Source organism: Marmota monax, unplaced genomic scaffold, assembly GCF_021218885.2.
Source record: "Marmota monax isolate L192 unplaced genomic scaffold, Marmota_monax_Labrador192_F-V1.1 WCK01_AAM20220418_F8-fsc00128, whole genome shotgun sequence".
In the NCBI taxonomy this organism is placed as follows: Eukaryota; Metazoa; Chordata; class Mammalia; order Rodentia; family Sciuridae; genus Marmota; species Marmota monax.
This window is the reverse complement of record NW_026693452.1, coordinates 3,119,425-3,136,908: the sequence shown is the minus strand read 5'-3', so window position 1 is coordinate 3,136,908 and position 17,484 is coordinate 3,119,425. Positions and strand designations below refer to the sequence as shown.

The 17,484-nt window shown below is 30.7% G+C and overlaps 1 protein-coding gene across 8 annotated transcripts in view; it reads right to left on the bottom strand.

Annotated features, from left to right (window-relative positions):
- Wdfy3 (WD repeat and FYVE domain containing 3) overlaps positions 1 to 17,484 on the bottom strand; it is a 256,720-nt gene that overhangs the window by 127,529 nt on the left and 111,707 nt on the right. For all 8 annotated transcript variants that reach the window (XM_046457610.2, XM_046457609.2, XM_046457613.2 and 5 more), the window contains 5 exons: positions 15,036 to 15,228; positions 13,620 to 13,806; positions 10,744 to 10,910; positions 3,443 to 3,910; positions 2,486 to 2,587 (listed from right to left, as the gene is read on the bottom strand). In XM_046457610.2, the coding sequence (XP_046313566.1) occupies positions 2,486 to 2,587; positions 3,443 to 3,910; positions 10,744 to 10,910; positions 13,620 to 13,806; positions 15,036 to 15,228 (1,117 nt within the window). The remainder of the gene's footprint in view (positions 1 to 2,485; positions 2,588 to 3,442; positions 3,911 to 10,743; positions 10,911 to 13,619; positions 13,807 to 15,035; positions 15,229 to 17,484) is intronic.

The following is a 17,484-nucleotide window of genomic DNA, read 5'->3' as shown; positions in this document are numbered from 1 at the left end:
CCTAATACAAGATTAACTCCCTGATATGTTCACCATGTCCAAATTCTCCAAATCTACAACATTCAGAATTTCATAGGTAGATACCAGGAAACCCAACACTGAAGTCAATTTATATAGAAGGTTTTCATGAATATACTCCATATAAGTGAGATTTAAACTAGAAAGGGCTTTCAAAATAATAGCAAGAATGGAATAAATTACCATAGGAAAAATTATAAAGAACCAAATTTTTGTCAGGCAGAGCATAAGAACAAAAAAAGACAAATTCTATGATAGAAAACATCAGTCATTGTTTTGTTCCAAAGCCTTTAGATAAACTTATTCATTTATTTTATTTAATCCTTATCTCTTTCCATACAGAAGTCCAAAGTGATATAGTTAGTAATTAATCAGGCTGTATTTGTTCACCACGTACAAATTCTCCAAATCCAGAATATTCAGAACTTCATAGGTGGATACCCGGAAACCCAACATTGAAATCAATTTATAAAGAAGGTTTTCATGAATATACTTATGCCTACAGTGCCTACCTCTATAACCTGTACTTCTGTTCACAAATGATATTGTTCTCATGTCGAATATCATCTTCAAATACAAAAAAAAGGACCAAGTGACATAAATCACTAATCAGCATTTCTTCCAAGTAATTCTACTCTTTATGCTTCCCCCCTTTAGCTTTTTTAAATTTTTGATTGATACTTTCTACATTTACATAAAGATGGAATTCCCTGTCGTATATTTATGTATGCATATACCATGATTTTGTTAAGTTCATTCTATTTCCTCCCCTTTCCTGTCCCTTCTCCTTCCTTTTAGATCTCCTTCTTCTACTTCACTCCTCTTTCCTACACCTTTCTAATGTCCAATTCCAATTCCCCTTTGCCCTTATTTTGCTATATTTTATACATATGAGAAAAATCATTTGACCCTTAATTTTCTGAGTCTGGCTTATTTCACTTAGCACGATATTCTCCATTTCCAACCATTTACTGCCAAATGACTTAAGTTCATTTTTCTTTATGGCTCACTGAAATTCCATTCTGTATACATATGATGCTTTCTTAATTCATTCATCTGTTGACTGTTACCTTACAATATAATACAATAATAATCCTCAGCATGTCCTGAAAAGGTATCTGTGATCCAAGCCCAGTCCAACACATCTACCCCTACTTATTCCTCTCAAGCTGTATTGACCTTATTGCCTGCAGATTTTTTGAGGTTCACTGAAATTTCAAGTAATCTTGTTTTTAAAAGCAAGAATGATATTTTATAAATACAGTTGAGAGCTATGTAATGTTTGGAACAACTAATAATAAAAAAATAAATAAAATAAAATTTCAAATAAAATAAATAAATACAGTTGGGCTATCTATTAATTATGGAGAAAAGAAAGAAACATTGAGATGAAAGATAAGGCACAATATTTAATGAAATCTTTTATCTGAGAAAGATTAAGTTTTATTAAAGAATCATGTTGACATTTCCAAATGACACTCTTAATTTTTTTATGGTTTGTATATGAGTTGTTCCCACCAAAGCTCATGTAAGAAACAATGTAAGAAAGTTCAGAGGTGAAGTAATTGGGTAAGGAGAGTCCTAACCTAATCATTGTATTAGTCCACTGATACAGATTAACTGAATGGTAACTGTAGGCAGGTAGGGTATGGCTGGAGAAGGTAGGTCACTGGGCATGTGTCTTTAGGGATTGTATTGTGTCTCTCATGAGTGGAGCTCCCTCTCTCTGCTTCCTGATTGTTGTGTCCTGAGCTGCTCTCCTCTGCTATGCCCTTCTGCCATAATGTTTTGCCTGTCTCAGATGCACAGCTATGGAGTCAGCTAATGATGGACTGAGACCTCTGAAACCCAAATAAACTTTTCTTCCTCTACATTGTTCTCATCTTTTGGTCACAGAGATGAAAAAGGTGATTAAAATACTGGTATTACTATAAGCTTAAGAAAACCATCAAATGAAGCAAATATTTTGAAAAAAAATTAAATAAACAAAATATTTGTACAAGAGTGCATATGTAAGTGAAAATTTTAAAAGGATAAACACAATGTACAACATAAAAGGCAATTTAATACACTTTGAAATAGTAACAATGTTATATATTTGATCTTTAATGTGTTTTTTTTTATTATTTTTTTTTTTTTATTTTTTTTTTTTTTTAATTTTTTATTGTGGGTTGTTCAAAACATTACAAATTTCTTGACATATCATATTCCACACTTTGATTCTAGTGGGTTATGAACTCCCACCTTCACCCCATACACAGATTGCAGATTCACATCAGTTACACATCCATTGATTTACAAATTTTTAATGTGTTTTTAACAGTTAAAAGTATTTCATTATTAGGGATACGATTGTACCATCTTTGAATTAACGGTTTTTCCTCTAAGTAATAATAGCATTTCAGTAGCAAAGAGCACTAGAGAAGAAGTAACGAAAGGTAAGTTTGCTTGTGGCTCTTCTAATTACCTGCATTTGTATTTGAACCTTGAAGAAGCACTGTCAAAGTCTCCATAACCAACAGAGCCAGGTGTTTTTGGTCTTCAACAGAACTATTATTTCTTGAGTCCCCTACAAAAAAAGTTCAAAGATCTAAATCACAAAACTGACAGGATTATTTTTTGAGTCAGCTTTATATTAAAAATTCCTTTTAATATTTTTTATCATTCACTTTCCAGTAAAGCAGTCAATATAATACAACTTTTAAAATTATACCTGTCTAACAATTACCAAAAGCAGGCTAGAAAGTTACAGCTATCTAACAAATCTTAAAAATAAAAATACTAACTTTAAATATACTTTCTCACGGGGTTCTTATCAAGGAGGTCAAAAGGAGAATACTGGATTTTAATGTATCAAAAAGAAAAATTTAAGGATAGTGTGACCAATTCAACTTGTGTTAATTCACATTTAATACTGTGAAATACTACTGTAGTTTTATCATGTGTACACAAGTATGGCATACAAATTTATATACATACATGTTACATATATGTATTATAACATCACAAAATAGGCACATTTGCTCTATAGTCAATAAAAATATTTTGAAATTTATATATTTAATTATGCTTAATTCTAATTAAAAATTTCAATGATATCTAGAAGTCTTTCAAAACTCTCTTAGACACAGAAAGAAATACATACTAGTTATGTGGATCACAGATGCTTCTCCTCAGTTTTCATTTAGTTTAAGATGTCCTGCACTACAGTGACATAATTCTGGGATCCCCTTCCCCAATTTCCTAACCAAAATTGAACTGAACAGTTAAGTTAACTTTGGGAAGCACTCACTGAATGTCATAAGAATACTCACCAGGAAGTCATTCAAATCTATAATAAAATGAAAGACACAACAAGGAAAAACAAAACAATTTTCCTAAATTCCTTTGTCAAATAAGAACAAAGTTATGGAAAAGGCTTTACCTTGTTCATCTAGTGCCTGGGTTGGATCCTTCAAGAGAGCAGCATATTTATGTAAAAGGTTTACCATGACCTCCAGAAGGCCCACCTCCCTGAACACATCTTTAAATATGTAGTCATGTCTTGTAAACTTAAGAAGAGTTTTCATTGCAATAATGCTACAATGGTAAGAAGAACTAGATTTTAAGAGGATACTAACACTAATAAGTTCTTTACATGGAATATAATTTAAGCTAAAAACGACAAACTCCAGCATCTCAAAGTATTTGTTTTGCACTTCTGGGAGTTTAGAAATCTTCTCTGCGAACTGTGACAGTGTGTGCTGTGACTCTAAGATGAAATAATTGGCACTGTCAGCCATGTAAATATTAGTGATGGCATCAAGGATGATTTGGGCAAGGAAGTTGGTTTTTGCTTTTAAAAATGCATTCTGAAGAACTGCAAAGGCCTGGACGTTTCTCACACTGTGACCTAAAATAGAAAATAAGAACAAAAAAGTAGGTGCTATGTGATATTTTAGCCATGGCAAACTAATCTGTTTAAAACACTTCATAAATTTTAACATCAATGTACTATTTACTAAGAACATATCCTATTTTCACAAAAAGTCTTATTTTTTCCATTGGTTTAAATAATTTAATTAAAAATAAATAACACCAAATAAACCTTTAAAACATTATTATGAATATTTCAATTCAAGACTAGCAGATGTTGAAAACTAGATTGCTTAATTAAAAAAAAAAAAAAGAATCAGTCTTCCACCTTGGAAATTTGTGATGGTATCACATTTTATTATCTATAAGGCTGAAACTGATGTAAGAACAGTTATCTCTCAACTTGAAAAGTCTTTGGGACCAAGAATAGGCCCAAGATAAGCAAGATGAAAGCAGGAAATTAGGAGGGGAAAATTTTTTTAAGTTTCAATTTTCCCTTCACAATTACAATAATTTTAATTTGAAATTTTTAACTAAAATTGTAATTTCTTTATATAACTGTTTGCTAAAGCAGTTTATGGCCAGTTACCAGTTACATTTTTAAACTTTGATTTTCAAACACATCAGCTGGAAAAAACAAAAACCTTGTTTCTTGTGAGGCAAATTGGTAACAATATTTATAAAGAAATTAACATAGACATTTATATTTGAGGCAGACCAAAACAAGTTGCCTTTAAAAGTTGCCCTCGGGTCCATAACTATTAAGCATTTGCAAGAGTGACAAAAAACCAAAAAACAAAAAACATGTAAATCCTTACAGAGAAAGCTGGTTTTTAGAAACAGGGTAAATACAGAATTTACGAAAAATATGAAAGTGGTTAGAAAGTTTGCTCAAATTTCCTGGCATGGACATTTACAAAAAAATATGTATAAAGAATTCTAAAAAGCTTCATTTATGACATGAATTTATTCTATGTATGGCAAATACCAAAGATTTATCTTTAATTCCTATCTTTAAGCTTAGACACACTGATGAGCATATAAATGTGAAAGTATGACTAAATGTGACAAAGAAGTGACAAATTAAGTTAAAGATGAACTCTAATCAATATTGTACACACTTCAGTTATGGGATAATATGAATACTCACTCTAAAGAAAAGTTAGAGAGCTAAATTGAGGGTAATTTTGGAAAATTTAGAGTTTTCCAAGTTTGGTCATTATCACTCACAAAAAATAAGGTATATTCATAACCAACTACAAGCATAAATGGTCCATTACCAAGAGAAACAAGTTGTTTAAACAACAATGTATATGCATAAACACAAGTCAAAGGTAAAATGTACTAATCTTCACATACAAAGATAACCTTAGAAACACAGTGATCAATCAGCAGGGCCTTTGGCTCCCTAATAATGAATGTGCTCTGATCCATTTTTAATTCTACTTGTTACCCAATTCATACAGGGGCCATTACTAGCTAAAATATATTGATCCTAGTAAATAACCGAGGAACACTGAGACTGATTTCCATGGCTGTTTTTTTTAAGCAGGACATTTTATTAAATAATCACCTAATCTTATATTTTAAAAATCTATTCATAATGGAAATTAACAGAATTTGTTAATTTGGCTTTCTATCAGGAAAAAATATCTAAAGGAATGTCTGAAAACTAATATTAAAATAAGTGATTTGCAAATTTGAAACATTTTGTATTTTGAATGTTAATAATGAGAAGTTATTTAAGACTGTCATACTCATTAAATTCCTCAAATATTCAGTTAGGAAAGGAGGATAACAATTAAATTTAAAAATAAATAAAAGATTACCCCATATATGAGACAAATGTATTTCTTAAAAATTGTCATATAAGAGCTCTAGTGTTTTAGCTAAAGAGCTGTATCTTGCTTACATTTCAAAACTTGCACTGATTCAATCTGGCACAAAAATAGCTAAAATAAAGTGAGGAAGTCATTCTAAAGGATGACTATCACCACTCATTGCTCTCAAGTCTACACAAACAGAAACAAAAGAAATGAATTAATCCAAAGTTTAGAAGTATACCTGCATAGACCACAAAGAATAGAGCCTCCCCATTTTCAGAGTCTGATAAAAAAAATTATAACAGCGAATAACAGTGAATGTTAAAAAAAAAAAAAAGAGCCTACATAATATAGGCACAAGTAAAATGAAATAAAAATACAGGTCTAAATAAAAAATTCAGGATACTTCATATTATTTGTTAGACTCTGCATCACCAGAGTCAGATTCTATTCAACACTCAGAAGATGGACCTGAAGACAGATGAATAGAAAGGAGAACAGGAAAAGCCACCCATGGAGTTCCAGGAGGAGTGCTTTATAGGGCCTAATCTAAAGAAGTGGCAAGTAAGGCTGGTAAAGAAGGGAGGAAATCAATACACACTCAAGAAGCATAGACAGAAAGCAACGACTAAACCACACATGGGAGTAACAACTGGAGCAGTGGTAAACCAGCTGTAAGGTTATATTCCTAGGTGCTAGGGAACATGAGCCTGGGATGTGCTTACATCCAGCACAGATAAAGCACACCATGTGATCTTCACAAAAGCCCATGATGAAGGCTGCACAGCATTTCACTTACTAGACCTAACAAAAATGCACACAAGGGAAAATATGTTATCCTCTGAATATTCTTAGTGCTGCCTGAATTAATGTTATGAGAAAACTTACTTTGTAAGGTAAAGGCACAGACGAGTTCAGAAATAGGTAAGTTTTTTTTGTTTATTTTAACAAAGAGATACATTCTCTATGAAAAATATACTAAAACACTTTGTTTCAGGAATAAATTTGGAAGCTATGGAGAGCTAGGAGTTACAGGGCTCAAGCAAAAATTTATAGAATAGGTAAGAGAAAAAAACAACATGATGTTGGTACATAACCAAATGAATAATTTCATATTGAAAAGTAAAGAGTACTATTCTTTAATTATTTCTTTGGGAAATCTCTCTGCTGACAAAGATAGAATATTTTTTAAAACCTCTTTCTATACAAAATAATAATTTTTAAGTTATAATCATATATATATATATATATGTACATATATATATGTACATATATATATATATATATATATACACACAAGTGAATAATTTCATAAATAATGTTACTTTTTCTTTTCAATTTTACATTTCAATACTATTTTATTTGATCTAAAATCAGCAATAATAATAAGGAAGATAAACATATCTATGAATAAATAGCAACAAAAGGTACATATTTCATGTTTCCTTCCTTAATGTGATTGTATCAATTAACTGGTAAAAATTCATTGATAATAAGAATTTTCTTTTTATAGCTGATTAAAGGGAAACCAGTGAAATCAAGGAATATGTTCCCAAAGCTCTGTGAACAAATAATTGATAAGAAGGAAACAAGATAAAAATAAATACTTTAAATATACAAAGTCCAACTTATCAACATTCCAAAGCAAAAGAGTTATTATTTATTAAGGACTATCACTGCCTCATTCTATCATTGTAATTTGTGACATCATAACAGCTGGCTTTCCTCATCTTCTTTCCTAAACAACAGTCTACAATCCTTAATCCAAACAAGATTTATAAGAATTCAGATCAGGAAAACACACACACACACACACACACATACCACACCACATACCATACTAAAACTAGTTACCAGGTTTAACAAAGTAAACTTTAAAAAGGTTAATATTTAAAATATTATTTGCATTTCTATAACTTAGCAATAAGTAATCCTAAATGAAATAAAGAAAGCAATTTCTTTCATGAAAGTACCTTTAAAGATAATTTTAACAAAGGAATTAAAATCCTTATACAATGAAAACCACAAAACATTGCTGACAGAAAATAAGACCAAAATAAACAAAGAGCCAGATCATATTCATGGGTTAGAGGAGTCAATACAACTAGGATGTCAAGTCTCCCTATCTGTATCTAAATTTAATATCCTCCCAGCTAACATCTCAGCAGGATTTTTTTTTCAATAATTGAAGTTCAAAGGACTGACAATAACCAAAATGATATGATATGTCAAGAAATTTGTAATGTTTTGAACAACCCACAATAAAAAATTAAAAATATAAAAAAAAAATAACCAAAATGATTTTGAAAGGAAGAACAAAAGGAGATAACTAAAATGAGCTGATTTTGAGGCAACAGTAATCAACTCAATGTATTACTGGTTTAAACAGACATACACCAATTAAACAGAACTCAGGAGAATCCCAGATATATGGTCATACAAGGTCTTTTGGACAAAGGGTCCCAGTACATTCAGATAGCCACATGAAAAATAAACAAACAAACAAATAAACCCTTACTTGCTTTTAATTCTGTGCAACAACTAATTTGAAGAAAAAATGTTTTGAAACTAAAATTTCATCTCACCAAAATGAAAAAATATGTTCTCTATAAGGTTATGTTGAAACAAGAAAAGGCAAGACTAAAAGAAGATACCAACAGAACATACATTAAAAGAATACAGGACTGATAAAGAACTTATCCAGAATATCTAAAAATCTCTTAGTATTCCAATAAAACAAATTACACTATCAAACAATGTGCACAAAGATACAAAACAGAAATACAGATGCCATCTATGCATATGAAAAAATATTCAACTTTCTTGTCATTTACAAATGAAAATTATAACTATTAGATACTATAAAACATTAAAATGCCTTAAAAAAAAAAGAAAAAAAAACCTAACAGTACTAACTGTTGTCAAGCAACAGTTGACAGCAACTGAAATTTACATACATTGCTGATGGGAATACAAAATGAGACTGCCACTTTGGAAAACATTTTGTCAGTGTCTCAGAAAGGTAAACACACATACACTATATATGATCCAGCAATCCTAGTGTTTGTTATTTGCCAAAACAAATGAACACAAACATCTATACAAAGTCTTATATAAATGTTCTCAGTAGCTTTACTCATGGCATCCAAATAAATGACCATCAACTGGCAAATGGATATCCAATAAAAAACTACTTAGCATTAAAAAGAATCAAACTTGTAAATGCACACACGGATGAATCTCAAAAGCATTACTCTAAGTGAAAGAGTCCAGATACAAAAAATTACCTATTATATATGATTCCCATTTATAAAACTCTAGAATGGGCAAAAACAAAGCAGATGGGTGACTGGGCAAGCAGCTGAGTGGAAAGGAATGACTGCAAGGGGAATACAAAAACATTTTAGAAGGATGGAAATATTACATATCATGATTATGGTAGTGATTATACAATCATTATGAATTTGTCAGAACTAATCAAATTCAACATTTAAATGGAAAGATTTTAATGTACCCAAATAATACTTCAATACTGCTGTCAAAAAAACAAAGATGACATACTTTACATTCCATCTATATGGAATACTCCTTTGGTTCTTACATCCTTTGGTTCTTACATCAACCCTACAAAATGGCCACTGGAAATAAGTAATTTTGAGATATACAGGAAACTCAAAATGATGTTATGTAACCTATCCATTTTACAGAATATTAGCTCAATTTTTTCTGAAGAAGAAATTGAAGTTTGGAAGGTCACTATGACGACATGAATCCTGACTTTTAGGGCAACATCTTTCTAGTAACATAAACATATGTCACTGTATTCTCACAAAACCCCCAGGAGATGCTAGGACATATAGTTATGATCCCTATTATAAATGAGACAAAATCAAACAATGACATTATACAAAAGATTAATTTTGTGACATTAATTCTGTTATTACAAAATTATACTATATTATACGTTGTTATTATCAAGATCAGAGTAATCAACTAAATAAAACAATAATGAAGTATGAAAAAGGAAGTACATCACTGAAATATTTTTATATTAACTCATAGAAAAAGTTAACTGGAATATTGAAATTAAAGTCTATAACTTATTTTGAGGAGGCTACTATTTTTTTATTATATTAAAAAATGAAATCTTGACTCACTCAAACATGAGAAACAACGCTTATTTCAGAGACTCATTTAAAATGTTCTATACAACCCATGCACTGAGGGCACAGCATATCACACTTTGATGGCTTCATATATTCTCATGACTATTAAGTTTATAACTGTTGACTTCTATGTCATAAAATAAATAGACTGTACTGTGAAACTTAAATCACCAACCAGATATGTTATTTTTGGTTAGTTAAGTTTTATGTGGAAATATCATGATCCTCTTCAATATTTAATAAGTAATAAATCACGTCAAAAAAATATTAAGAGGTCTCCAGGCTCAAATTCTTTTGGAATGGTTAGTGGGCATTAAAAGAATTAACAATAAAACTAGATTGTATTCTTTTGTAATAAAATGTTATTAACTATGTAATAAATTTTTCTTAGTAAGAGATCATTAGATGATGTTCCAAATGTTATAAAATCTAGACTACAAAATTTAATCTCTGACATCAATGAAATAATGTGACTTCTTTTACTTAGTTTTATTTAGCTTTAAATGAAATATAAGCATTTATACGTCATACTTTTCCTATATTAAAAATTACAGAGTGTGAATGTAAGTTCCACCCAAGCATGGTAAAAAAGCATGGAGTTAAAAAGAAGTGTGTTAGTATATAAAACTGTTTGAATGTTATAATGAAATACCATAATATAAAACTTTTCATTTAGTTTTTTTTAATAATATTATTTTCACGTACTTAATTTGCCAAACACTCTCAGGAAATTTTTATCTAGACTTAACTAAATATAGCACAAACTTGAATGGAAAGCAACAAATTATCTTTATGCGAATAATAGAAGGAGTAAAGTAAGACAAATTCATTCCTTTTCTACTTCTCTGAGTTGCAAAAATGGGGGAGAAAATTAAACTCACCTTTGCCAGCAGGCTGAGGTACTGCAAATCCAGGCAACAAAAAGGGTGCCCCTGTGGTAACACCAGCTGGTTTGAGTTCACTGACACCATATGTTGTTAGGGAAGTTATCAGATTAACCAGATCTTTCAAGGCGTCTTTGGATTCTGCCTCTTTTGCTTGTTCCAATCTAGAAAAAGGATGATTTGGGCAAATTTTTTTCTGTTTTATTGTATCCTCAAAGTTAATACAGAAAGCATTTTTAGATTTAGTAAACAAATGTAGAAAGTACTCTGAGAAGTTTCCTTTTACAATTTTTCCTATATGAAAACACATATTTTTAAAATTTACCAATTTTATTAAAACACATTATGGTATACTGGAAAAAATCAGATTAATAATCAGAAAGCTTGACTCCGAGTAAGTGCTAATTTTCCCACTAACAGTGCTACTTTAGATAAAACACTAATTTTTGGTAGAAAGTCTACAATAAAAGAACTAGATTACATAATCCTTCTAGGTACTGCAAAGCTCTGGAGTTATAAAGTTGAACTGTTTATAATCAAAATATTTAAAGTATTCTTTCCTAAGACATTTTCTATGAAGAGTTCTAAGAATTTTATCTGAATTTCACTAATTTTTTTAATATTTATTTTTTAGTTGTAGTTGTCACAATACCTTTATTTTACTTATTTATTTTATGTGGTGCTCGAATGTGAGAGGCGAGCACTCTACTGCTGAGCCACAACCCCAGCCCTGAATTTCACTAATCTATTCCAGTATTATCATTAAATAAAGTTCTAGGAATCTAATAATTTTTTAAATGGTCATAATTTCTTTAGAAAGAACTTTAGAGTCATGAGGGAATTATCTTTGATAATGGCTTTTCTGAGAACACAAATGTTTAAAAGAATCTTATTTTTTAAAAGAATCAGATTTATTGGGCTTTTCCTCTTAATAGAAGTAACTTGTTCTCATGAAAATAAACTTGGAGCATGGTGGCAAAGGCCGGTAATCCCGGAGGCTCAGGAGTCTAAAGCATGAAGCATGAGGACTGAGAGTTCAAAGCCAGCCTCAGCAATTCAGTGTGGCCCTAAGCAACTTAGGGAAGCCCTGTCTCTAAATAAAATATAAAAAAGGCTGGGGATGTGGCTCAGTGGATAAGTGCCCCTGGGTTCAATCCCTGGCACCAATAAACAAACAAACTTGGAGAATACACAAAAGTATGAAAAAAGAAAATGTATTCTTAGTTCACAACTCAGATAATCACTTTTAACATGATGAGATATATATATATATTTTTTTTTCTTTTTTTTTTTTTTTTTTGGCACCAGGGATTGAACTCAAGGACACTCAACCACTGAGCCACATCCCCAGACCTATTTTATTTAGAGACAGGGTCTCACTGAGTTGCTTAGTGCCTCGCTTCTGCTGAGGCTGGCTTTGAAGTTGCAGTTCTCCTGGGTCAGCCTCCTGAGCCACTGGGATTACAGGCGTGCTCTACTGCGCCCACACTGATGTATATTTTTAAACTTGTTTTTTTTTTTTTAATCTGAAAAGTTTAACTTTTCTAATCTCATACTATATATATATAAAGCTCTTCATAGAGCTTAGTATTCTACTAATATCATGCAAGCCAATCGCAGATTTGGCAGGGAGAAGATGAGACAGTTAGAATATAAAAGGACAAATACACAGAATATTTTGTCACATTTACCATTATATCATTAGGATCTATAACCAGGGATAAAAAAGTATTTTGTCAGATTTTCAACCTTCTTTTTTTTTTTTTTCTTTTTTTGAGAAGGGTCTCCCTGTGTTGCCCAAACTCTCTTATATTACTCAAACCTCAGCCTCCCAAGTAGCTAGGATTAACAGGTATGCTCCATGACACTCAGCATATATCAACATTTTTGAGGTTCTTAACAGTATTCTGTCAATCTGCATTCTCAAAGGATTGTACCAATTAATACTCCACTAGTAATGTAAACTGATTACTTCATCAACATTCATATAACCTCTTTTATAAATGAGGATATAAATACAAAAGTATATTCTTGGGAGGTGCCTAACATTAACTAAATATAAGTAGGTTTAACTGGTATTAGGAATAATATGTTCACAAAACAATGCTTTCTTACATTGGATCAAATGATTTAAAAATAACTAGTGGTCCATGAACAGCTGGAAAGGAACAAGAGTATTCTTCCTAATAAAATTTCTAATAGCAGCTTTCTCAGTATACACGTGCACCATTTAGAATGGCAAAGGGTAGTTAAGTCAAACATTTTGAAATGACTATTTTTACAGTCATTTGTTTTATACATATGTTTGTAAGATCTCATTTAATCTACATAATTGTTCTTACTATTAACTACATTAATAACAATACTAAAAGTACTATAAAATAAGAGCAACCAAAAAGTATAATTAAGCAAGGAGTATTTCTTTTTTTTTTAAACTGGTGAAAAATATCTTTAATAACAGCTCTATAAATGAATACAGCTCATTTTACCATATCATTAAACATCATTGTTTAATGGACTAGTAAGCACTTTTCCTTACTAATCTTAATCCAAGCCTCTTCAGATCTTATAAATTTTTCACCTTTTACTAAAGCAAAGAGTATTTCTAATTTTTCCTCTGTTATTAAACAGTAGTTTTATTCTTCCTATCTAAACTCATTTGTGTTCTGCATTTGAGAATTTTTACTCTAAATTCACTACTTCTACTCTGTAGTCAGAATAGAATAAAAAGAAGGCACTAAAGCCAAGAGGATACCAAAACATATAGTCAATAAATGTTTCCTTTTCTTGTAATCACAAATCCCATTGTTTACTTTGATTTTAAAAAACCTGAGTAAACATTGAAAACATATTCTTAAATTGTGGGGTTTTACCTAAGCAAGAGATCACAAAGAAAATTATATCCTTGCCATATCCGAAAATCATCCAAAAGTGTTTGAGAAACATCACTGGAGTCTTTGAGGAAACAAGAAAGCCCAGCAAACATTTCAACAATTTCTAGAGGAGATAGGTCATCTGATTGCTGCATATTCTGAACACAAGTAGATAAACATTCTTTTTCTGTAAGAATAAAGAATTAAATAAATATGTATTATGTCCACTGCTCAAAAAATTTTTCTTCATTCTTACCTGGTATTTAATGAAACATTAAATTTTAACAAAGATGTAAAACACTATGAGATAAGTGTTAAACCTTCTAAAATTAAATGTAAGATTCAAATTCATTGTAAAAGTCCTACCTCTAAAGTAGATAATGAAAGGTTACATAGAAATGTGCCTAGAAAGAATTGACATTTATTATAGTTCTTACATCACAGTTTTACATTTTATCATTAAACAAAAGAATTGGTCACTGATAATTTTTTTGATTTTTTTTCCTGATGATACAGTAACAGGATGAAAAAAAAAATTAAAAGTATCTTCAAAGTTTAAGAAGGAAAAAAATCCATTAATTATTTAACATTCACATCAGACTGAATATACACCAATACAGATTTAAGGTATAGATATCATAAATGTTTCAGAAATAAAATTTCAAGATTATGATTACACTACATGTTCTTAGCTTAAAGTACAGTTGTACCACATCACTGACTTGGAGGATCCAGTGTCACATATAAAAAGCTAAGTTCAACATAAGAATAAAAGGGAAGAAACTATTTAATGACTAATTCACATATTAAGTAAGAGTTTACACATGTATCTTTCATATTACAAGTGAACAAATAATTGTTAATATTTTGAAAGAGTTTCAGGACAATAATAAAAACTTTAAAAGTGAATAATCTGAGACACTTTACAAATGATCTCTGTAGACATTTTAGAGAATAGTTGAATGAATGGATTAAACGATAAATTCCTCCTTAGTAGTGATAAAGAATCCACTTAATTCCCTTTATTTTCCACTGGAGAGATTATCAGGTTATATATGAGTCATATTCAGAAAGACAGAAAGACTATTTGCTCTTTTTCAGCAAATATGCTATTGTTACTAGTCTTTCTGTAGTCTTTCTTCAGAAGACAGGAGAATAGGCTATGACATAGGATTGAACATTTACACAACAATGACATAGTTTTGACTCTTGAGGATATATATCATACAGAACTAATGAGAATTTATTACTTTTGAAATGTTCCATAAATTTAAAAATTATTTTCTCCTAGACAATTTATTTTTTAAATTAGAGGCCAATTTCTGGATAATGGAGAAATATTTTAAAAATTTGTCTCAAATGAAGTAAAGCATAAGAGATTCAGAACACTTAAAATGAATATATAGAGATATTCACCATGAATATACTTGACTACATTGACACTAAGACCATGGCGGGATATGGTCATAAGGACTTCTCCAGCACTCTTCCTCCAAGGCAGATTATAGGGAGGGCACCAAGAGGTTATTGCACTGAATAAAAGCTGAAGATCATCTTTCTGAGCCAGCTCCTCTGCTGGAGAAACAAAGCTGCAGAGTTTCACTAAGATCTAAAAGACAAAACAAAACATGTCATAAAGTAAATAAATGGGTGAGGAAAAGGGAAAAACTAGAAAAGGATGTGATCTCAACATTATTAAAAAAAAATTGAGGGTAAGTGTTGGACAATATCATTAAAACCACAATGACAATTTTTGATATGCAACATTAAAAAGACATCTGAAATTTAGAAGTGTGCTATGTTAAAACATTTCCTTATATCAGTTTATTTTTTAAAAAAATCTTTATTATCCGCTCTCTTCATCATGGTATTTTTTGTCTACCTGTCTAAAACAGGATAAAACAGCACTACCTTTCCTGTTCAACATTTTGTCATTCTAATTTAGTTCATTAGTTCTTACACAGGTGAAATGTGATTTTCTTCTCTAAAAAAAAAAAGTGTCACAGGATAAGAAATTTAAAACATCTTGAAAATAAAGAAATTTTCAAATTGTTTCAATTCTGTCAAGGTAGAAAAGGATATTTGAATAATATAAATCATCTTAATTTCAAAGTATTTTTAAAATTGTGCCTAACTGCCATAAATCTTGTTAAGTCCGGATTTCTTCAAGTCTAGAATGAAAACTGATTTCTAAACTATGAGTTGCACAATATAAACATCACAAGTGTTTGCAGCACTGAGCACCTGCTTTCTGGGGACTTCAATTATGGTTTCTGCCCTCAATAGAAATCCTTCTAAACCTAGATCAGTATCAGGAAAAGTTAACTTTTCAGTGCTAAATTCTCAATTCAATACTTTTTAAAATATAAAATATAAATAAACTATTAATTATGAAATCAGTTGATTCTCTTAAAGAGAGCTTTATGAAATCTGGATATTTCAAAATTGGTAGGGAAAATTTCTAAATAGGAAAAGAAGTATTTGGAATATTACATTAACATGTTTAGATACAAAAGTTTCCTAGTTCATAAATGCCAAATATCAGAAAGAAAAAATAAAAAATTCAGAAAAACAGTAAAATATTTATATAATTAGTAATATGGATGCCCCAGGCCTAGAAAGGCTGCTTAGATAAAGAATGTCCATAAATATGGGTAGTATGTATATCTTTTCCCACATGTAAATATGGATCATCAAATATAACAAAAGGTATACGCTCAGAGAGGTATATTATTGATTAAATTCTTTATTGCCTTTGACCCTACCTTATGTGATCAGAGGGACAGATGCCATTTTTCTAATTTGTAACACAGAAAACAAAACTAAAATAGCAAAATGTTTTTTTCCCAGCCAAATCCCTATTCTCAAAAATAAACCTGATTTAATGACTCTTTGAATCTGTTGACTGCTAAGATAATTGGTTCTTAATCTTTATAGGCAAAATGATTCTTAAAATTGTCTACTATAATCCCTTCATTTTACAAAATAGAAAAGTGCAGAGTCTACTTCACATTCCTCGTCTGCCCTTATACTAATCACTTCTATTCGTAGTGGCTCTGTTACAAAGTCCAATCAAGTGTGGCAGAGCAGTAATTGGCCACATCAACAAAGAATGAATGCCTGCATGAAACAGTACCAACCGCTAAGGTCCCAGGAAACCATCTGTCACATAATACAAACACAGGGATTTCATCTGTCATAAAACACTTAATAAGCTTATCTCTATCGGTTTTCTAAACAAAATGTTGAAAATAATATCTAGCCCTTGATGAGGCACTAAAACAAAAAAAGTGATGCAATAAAAGCAGCACTGGGTTGGGAGTGGGGGCAGTAAGGTTCTCAGCACTGCCACTCTCATGCACAAGGACATCAGTTTCTATAACTCAAGTGAGGAGTCTGATTTAAATGATACTTTCAGTTCCTTTTGGTCTTAACATTCAATAATAACAGTATATTAAAATGAGCCTCACATTATTATAAGTCAGCATCCAGTGGTATCAAATATAGTAAAATTTTTTAAGTATTAAAAAAAACCCTTTGCTATGCTTACATATAAAATGCAGCTTCCATTTACTGCCTAAGACATTAGTTCTGTAGAATGGCTTTAATGAAATGGGGTTGCTATTCTAAAAAGCAAAGACTAATCTTCCATATTCATCAACAAGGTCTTCAAGCAGTTTTCATTCCTATACCACTTATTTCTTCACATTTTCCCACAGTTTTTCTCATTAGATCTGATTTGTGTGTCCGACAAGTCTAAATTCTAGCTCAGTTTCTGCCATTTGCTCACATGATCATTTTGGGGGAAAAACAAAAGCTCTGAAGTTATGGGATAGATGAGATGAGATGTTAACCACAAGCACAA